Here is a 7,977-nt window from a genome sequence, read left to right on the forward strand (position 1 = left end):
GTATCAAGGAAGGGTAATCAATTTTCCAAGGAAGGAAATGCATCAATGGTTTAGCACACAACTCCTATCACCTAATGCATCAAACAAGGTGATAAAAGATTTTAAAACAGCAAGGAGGTGACAAATGCACCGGGGCTTGCCTGGATAACACTACGTTAGTGTTGTTAGGTGGCGACCACTTGGCGATCAGCTTTTGTCTTGGCACTTGGTCAGATTATCCATCTTCAGGTTCATCCATCATCATTACCTTGAGATTAATCCAGCTCTTGCCCTTCACATCACGTGATCAACTAGTGTACCTCATGAGATGCATGATGCACATGTATGAGCATGAGTATAAATAGCATAAGATAGATAATATACACCGAAGAGGATGAAACACTTATAACAAAACATTAAAATCAGTCACAAATAAGTACCAGCTAGCGATATAAGACTAATTATAATAATTACACTTTTCTAGCCTATTCGGAGATAGCTCATACATCAAGAAACCTTAAACCTTGTATGAGTCCTCTATTTTCCTTAACTAATGCATAACACCGAAAGGATAACAATATTCAAACTCCTATTATTGGACATCTGAGTTATAGTACCTGCAGGAACAATTTAACTAACCTATATTCCACTAGGCCATTCTAACCATCGATATAATACAACATAATAATTACTAAGGCAAGGCTTTTGACCTCACTATTCAACACAATCAACATCGACAAACTTATCGAATAATCGTTTAAAATACTAAATCTATTCTTCACGCCACTAATTTGGTATATTTCATAAGTAAAACCAATTTGAATACACTCGACAGTCATGTCCGCTCGGGTACTCCTATGTAACTAGCATTTTAAACCTAAGTTTTACCTCGCGACACTAGTACGCCATAAGCATGTCCTCACATGCGACAAGATATTTTGGCAACCATCGAATATAACTATGACATGTTTATGCTTCAATCAAGATAATCGTCGCGATTAATATATCTATTCAATCCATCGACTCAGTCAATTAATAAAAATAGCGAACTAGAGAACGGTTACCGATTCAAAAAGAATTCCAAGCCATCGGTGAGGATTCTTGTTTAAGCCTCCCGTCGAGTTCCTGGCAAACGCCCCGTGAGTTCCACTTCTTCACTTAAACTTCTAAAATTGCAGCGGTGATCGAAGGCGAGCACGTAGAGGCAGAGTTGGAGCGAACACGACGACAGCGAGGTTGCCGACCGACAGCAGTGCGGAGGCAAGTGACAACATCGACGTGGTGGCACGACAATCCTATTCGATGGAAATAATGGCGTGACGACACGTTTGGGCTTTTTGTCAACACTACAGGAAACTGGTTAAAGAACGTGGGTGAAAAACCGTCGAACTTAATGTAATAAGCCGTCGAACTTACCGTAAGAACGTGGGTTTACCGACGAATATAGCCGACGGCAATTTTTGGACGAACTTATAGAAGTAAGTTCGACGGCCCCGTCGAACTTAACCTTAAGAACGTGGGTACCGTCGAACTTAACATTAAGAACGTGGGTACCGTCGAACTTAACATTAAGAACGTGCGTTTTTAAGTTCGACGGGGGCCGTCGAATTTTTCCCATAAGTTCGACGGCACCCACGTTCTTAACCTTAAGAACGTGGGCATCCACGTTCTTAACCCTACGTGGGTCTGCGAGGACTACACAATAAGTTCGACGGTACCCACGTTCTTAACCTTAAGAACGTGGGTACCCACGTTCTTAACCCTTTTCCAGAAAAAAATAAAAAATACAAAAATGAAAAATTAGACACACATAATATCACATGCAACACAATATATCACATACAATACAGATTTCAAACACATTGATATATGTTCATATCACAAATTCACACAAGTCCAAATATATAAGTTCACAAATTCACATAAGTCCAAATACATAAGTTCACAAATTCACACAAGTTCACATCCATAGTTCACATTTTTAGTTCACAAGTTCAAACACACAAGTTAAGTTCACATCCATAGTTCACATTTTTAGTTCACAAGTTCAAACACACAAGTTCAAACATTAACTCCATCGCTCTCGATCAGGACATCGGATTGTTGTTCGTAGCTCCACCACTAGAATTGAGACATCCGCAAAGTCAACATGAGGGGGAGTCACTTGATGAGAGCCGGAATCCTACAAAATAAATCAAAATTCTCATAAATACACAACTGGCATTAAAACACGTGTACACAAAGATATAGGAAAGCATGATAAACATAAAATGTGGCTTCCATATTTGTGCATGAACATGAACATGAGAGTGAAAACAGACTTCATTTCGCAGCACCGTGTTATTTAAAATGATGCATCGTGCAAAGGATCCGCGATGTTAACTGTCCAAGAAACTACTTTGGAAATTCAGACTTAGACGCTGTTCCAAATCTGAAAATTCAGCCACCTAACAGTCCAAAGCATGTCACAACAAAACAGCTCTTACAACACTAAATTCTAAAGCCAGTTGTTCGGACTGCTGCAACTACAATACAGAGAGACAAAACACTGTATAAACAATAGAAGCTATTTTGGATTAAAGCCAAGTGAACAACTTGACTATATTGATCCAAAAAAAACAGCTTGACTAATTCATTGGTGTATGGTCTAATGGAAAAAAGGGTTAAGAGTCATAGCACGTACCTTTATTTGGCTTAGTGCTGATAGCTTCAAACCAGGCACTTTTATGATTTTGGCTGTAGCTATAGCCTACCAAACAAATAGCAAGCATCAGAGTAATTACCGAAGCTTTGTCATATGTGCTATGCCCAACACCAATGCCAAAAATTGGGAGACCCTGCCAATGACAGAAACAAAGAAAAAGGAAAAAATATTGGAACAAAGAAAGAAGAAAATTGCTAGAACTACGACATGCAACTTAACAATTGTGCTAGAAGGTTTGCTAATATTTTTTGAAAATAAAAACTAAGAGTCTCGAGGAACACACACAGACTTTAGATATTTCAGCAGCAGCGACGCGATGGATGCCAAGCCATTCTGTCAAAAAGTATTTTGAACAATCAGTGGCATCATACACAATGAAAAAAAAACTAAAAGAACAGTCATCAGTCCAAACCTTTCAAAATAACCACTGAACAAATTGTACCACCATCGAAGTTGTACAGAAGAATCTACAAATAACATGTACACCATAAGACAAGGAAAAACATAACGTTGAATAGAAAACAGAAATCTGCATTCTTAATATAGAGGCGTCTCAAAGACCTAGTAGAAGAAGCTATAACAGCCATTCAATTTAGCACTTGACCGAGTAGGCATCCAGTAGCAACCTCGAGTAACATATTAGGCAGAACCCCTCACAACATTTAACTGTATCAAGATATAGAGGAAAGTACGACGTTCACATAACACAAATAATTGCACATAGCATCCAAAAGAAAAACAATATGGAAGTTATGGCAGCAAGATCCAGCACAAAGGTTCTCCATGATAGCTGCTGATGTATAGTTGTAATCATTAACCTGCCATTACACTGAGAACCAAAAGACTCATTTCTTTCTCCCACCATGCTCCCTTAGTGTTAGATTGATCACAGGTGAGAAATATCAAGGCGAACCCAAAGCTTAAAGGTGAGAAATTATCACATAAGATCCTACAGCTCTTTCTAACAAAATATTGACAGGTCAACTGTAGTTATCACAGATGCCAAGTGAAAACATACCTATGATCCTACAGACCATAATAACCAAACAATGTCCAGTCAACTGCAGTTATCACAGTTCAAGTAATTATGACGCCATATCATACTTTGAAACTACAGACCTTAATAACCCATGTTGCTGTTAGTAGGACATCATTCCGTGGAAGTTTGACAATCAATATAAGTTAACACTTTAACCTCTTCAGTGCGATCTTCATTCGGCATATTAACTTTCCTATTGAAAACTGAATATCAAAGTACTCCGTATTAAGAATTTCAACAAGGAGATAGACGCATTAAGTCCAGAATATGGTAGCCTTAGAATACCAACAGTAAAAAGGCATGTCTAGTTCAAACACACAAATGACTGGCTCATAATCAATCCATATAGGGTAATGGTTCAACCAACAGATTTTATTATTGGAAGTAAACAGCTATACCTCCTTTGTGTATCGTGACAGGCCAATAAGTTGTGAATCACGTATTGATTTGTATAAATCTACTGGGGCTATAGGCCTCTACAGATGGACAGAGCAAACATTGATCAGAAAAAGAAAATGAATTTTGCTATACAAACAAACACAAATAGGCAGATTATTGAGAGTGGTATTGCTGCAATAATAAAATAAACAATCAAAATGAGAAATGATTAGGAGAAGACCAGAATCGTAGAACTTTAAGGGAACCTTCGTTAGCTTTCTGATTAACATATACAGTAATATCTGGAAGGATTAAATTCTAGACAGGATGACTCACCTCGAGCACACTATCAATTTCATTTTGAATCCTCCAATTCAAACATTCTACAATCTATAGAAACAAACATATTATTAATTAAATTCGTGGTCCTTCACCCACTGTTGAGAAACTTGTATGAAACGTTACCATTTTATGAGCCTTTGCTACATTCCACTCTCTAGCCTTAAGGAAACGCACAAGTGTTTCTTTGGGATAGCCCTGGTGCATATTCTGAAATAAGCGAAGATATGCTCACATTGTTTCCCAAAATCCCTCAACAAGTTATAGTTTAAGTTGATGAACAAATAATCATGTATTACATATTTACATCTAACGACACTGAAGTGAAGGTAGTAATCAAACATTTTCAGAAATTTAATCATTCTATATAGTCAAGCTGCTAGTGTTTTGAGGCCGAAGACTACCTCCAGGCTCCAACCATATAAAGTGATAAAGAGTGGGAGCTGCAAAAGATACAATAAGACTTGAGATTGTACTCTTGCAACTTCACAGTAATCCAAAAATACATTAAGACCTGAGATTGGGAGCTGCAAAAGATGATCTGGCAAATAATCTTGAGTAATAGATCTGGAGCAAATAATCTTGAGTAGTAGCAGTGAATTTCTGTAATGGATCTGTTGTATTCTCTTGGACTAAGCAAGACGATTCTAGAGAAGGGTGATTGGTTTGGACGCTTATATCAGGTGATTCTATAGAAGGGATCTGTTGTATTGTGATACACCATGTGCAGTGGCCAGTACAAGTGAAGTTCCAACTTGTACATCACCCTTGGCTGCTACCCCCGGGACGGACACGAAGGCCCTGTAGCCGCGGTGGCGGAGCGAGATTCTGGCCGTCGGCGGGTTGTGGAGCCTGTCAAAGCTCGTCGTGACGGAGGCCCCCTCCCTGGCATTCGTCCTGCTGGCGCCCTCCACTCCGAGATCCGGCGTCCCGGCGACCCAGCGACCCCATCGGTGGTGGTATTGAACAACAGGGAGATGGAGAAGGTGTGAGAGAGGGGAGAGGAGAGAGGAAGAGGTGGTCCTCACCGGCGATGAGCACGTCGTCGAAGGTCCTTGCAGGGCGGCGGTCGTCTTGCAGCTAGGGCTCTCGTCCTCCGGTCACACGAGGCGGCGTGGGGAGCGGGATCGATTCACGCAGTGCAGGGAGCGGTAATCAGACGCTACGGGTCCGTATCCGGTCATGACGCTATTGGAAACGGGTCGGCCCAACCAAACGCAGAACAACGGGACCAAATCACGGTGCAAATGGATCACGGGCGAAAAACAGTCGACCAAACAACTTCTAAAGTTCGACGGTGTCCACAAGCCCGACGAACTTAACTTAAAAACGTGGGTACCCACGTTCCTAACTCGTTAAGTTCGACGGTTTTATCCAGGGCCTACGAACTTAACTTAAGAACGTGGGTACCCACGTTCTTAACTTAACCTATGAACTTAACTCAAGTACCCACGTTCTTAATTTTACCCACGAACATTTATCAGTTTCTTGTAGTGCAAGCACAAGAGCAGGGTGCCGGGATGGAGCAGACGTCGCGATGGCCGAAGTTGGCACAAGCGGCAAGGCGAGTGTAAGAATACAATAGACGACACCCCGGCGAGCACGCAGTGAGGCACGCAACAGCGACGATAGTCGAATCGGCAACAGAGTGTTGGCGAACTCGATGAACACGACCACAGTCGCGTGCTGGCGTGGATAGGACAACGGAGGCTGGCGAGCCCAACAGAGGAGCTTGCGCGACACGCATGGAAAGGGATCCGGCGCAGGGAGCTCGGGATGCAGAGTACCATGGCGGACAACCTCCATGGCGAGCTGAGTGACGGCACAGGGGCAAGCAAGGAACAGGGCGCGGAGGAAAATCACCAGAGCTCGACGCGCGCAGCAGGGACAGAGGGAGGAGCACGGCGCGACGGGGATTAAGGCTGGGCGTAGCTTCCATGGGTGAGAAGGAAACAGGACGTGCGGCGGGGCTCGACGAGACGCTGGTTCCAGGGAGCTTATAGCTGTTGCCGAGCTGGGGCACAGGGAGGAGCACGCGGCTGGACGGGAAGCTGAGCGCCAGGGGCGAGCTCACGACGGGGTCAGACTCAGCTGGGCGCGCGCGTCAGGAAGCAGAGAAGCTGGGCGCTGAGCTGGGAGCTTGGCCAGGACGCGCGGCACATAGACCAGAGAGAGAAAGAGGGACTTGGCTTGGGAAAGCAGGGCCGCGCTAGGGAGCAGAGCGCTCAGCACGCGGCAGGGAAGAAGGAGAAGTAGGGGCGCGGTACCAGGGAGCTCGGCCGGGCGCCGGAGTTGGAAGCCGAGCGAAGCTCCAGGCTGGGGCGAGCAGCAGACACAGCTGGAGGAGGGAGCTGGACGCGGTGCGCGTGGAGACCAGAGAGAAGCGACCGAGCGCCAGGGAGGAAGAAGAGGAGCGCGCAAGAGATAAACATTGCGAGCAGGGAGAGAGATTGCTACAGGAGAAGATAAAGACGGAGGCTGCGCGTGAAAAAATCCTTGCGGCTGAGATATTTTTCAAATTTTTCTCAATTTCTCTTCTTTTCTCTTTTTTTAAACCAAAAATCGCAGATATTTTTGAATCACGATTTTTAGCGATGTAAAATGGGTCCAATCAAACGAGATTGATAACAATAATTGGACACAATTTGATTTGGCGAATACTTGGGAGCCGGATGAATTCGTACCGTTAATTCACCTTTTTAGATCGAGGCGAAAAGCAACAGACCGAATTAAACAGATTTCGGCACTGATAATTTGTTCCGAAAACTTCCTTCGTCGAGTTCGACATAAATTTGTTTGGGGATAAAAATTATTCGAGTGGGTCGGACTTCCGAATTCGTATTCTCTGCATAACTTTTATTCAGACACACGACTCGACATATCACGAAATAAACGCGCGATATCGATGCGGCATCGAGATTGCGATCCTTTCTGGAAACGACGTCACACATCATTTACCTGGGCGAGAGTCTGTGCGTTGTCCAGACACGGATTTTGCACTAAACACTTTAGTTGTGGAGTTCGGCTTCGGTATTTCAGACTGTATTTAGATCCGTCTAATTTTTACGATCCTCACCGTCAGTCGATCATTTGATCAGACGCCAACGATCACATGCTGAGAGGAACGATCCACTTAATATGCTAGCGCATTGTTCTTTTCGGATAGCGCGGGGTTCCAGATTTTACATAAAATCTGAAGCCTTCTGATTTTCGTATTCACTTACGTGTGTGATCCGAACAGTTCAAAATTCGCCAGCAAACCAAGATTCGATAATCCAAAAGTTTCTCGAACCCTTTGTAATTGCGTAGATTATCAAAATGAAAATGGCACCAAACTCGATTTTTTGTGAGATGATTAAATTCTAAGCTAAACGAGATTTCTCGAATAATCTTGGTAATCGAAGATGGGATTAATATCGAAATCGTTATTCACCCCGACCTTTCTTACTTACGTCCATAATCGTTGTTTACGTATAGTAACACCTTGGGTGTTACAACTTGATCCTTATTATTGGAGTCACGAGACAATATGAACGCT

The 7,977-nt window shown here is 43.0% G+C and overlaps 1 protein-coding gene across 1 annotated transcript; it reads right to left on the reverse strand.

Annotated features, from left to right (window-relative positions):
* Positions 1–1,847: 1,847 nt before the first annotated feature.
* On the reverse strand, positions 1,848–6,871 carry LOC103642374 (uncharacterized). The gene is made up of 9 exons (XM_035963245.1): positions 6,707–6,871; positions 4,844–4,882; positions 4,566–4,649; positions 4,437–4,490; positions 4,121–4,198; positions 3,096–3,150; positions 2,973–3,016; positions 2,663–2,816; positions 1,848–2,161 (listed from the first exon to the last, which is right to left on the reverse strand). Exons 1-9 carry the CDS (start codon positions 6,869–6,871, stop codon positions 2,124–2,126), a joined length of 711 nt encoding a protein of 236 aa, XP_035819138.1. The 3' UTR covers positions 1,848–2,123.
* Positions 6,872–7,977: the final 1,106 nt, after the last annotated feature.

This window comes from Zea mays, chromosome 10, assembly GCF_902167145.1.
Source record: "Zea mays cultivar B73 chromosome 10, Zm-B73-REFERENCE-NAM-5.0, whole genome shotgun sequence".
In the NCBI taxonomy this organism is placed as follows: domain Eukaryota; kingdom Viridiplantae; phylum Streptophyta; class Magnoliopsida; order Poales; family Poaceae; genus Zea; species Zea mays.

Excerpts from the sequence above, each read along its gene's own strand:
- LOC103642374 (XM_035963245.1), bottom strand. The coding sequence starts at position 6,871 with ATGTTTATCTCTTGCGCGCTCCTCTTCTTCCTCCCTGGCGCTCGGTCG. Across the intron at positions 3,017-3,095 it reads TTCAGTGGTTATTTTGAAAG|AATGGCTTGGCATCCATCGC; the intron begins GTTTGGACTGAT and ends ACTTTTTGACAG. Across the intron at positions 2,162-2,662 it reads CAGCACTAAGCCAAATAAAG|GATTCCGGCTCTCATCAAGT; the intron begins GTACGTGCTATG and ends TTTATTTTGTAG.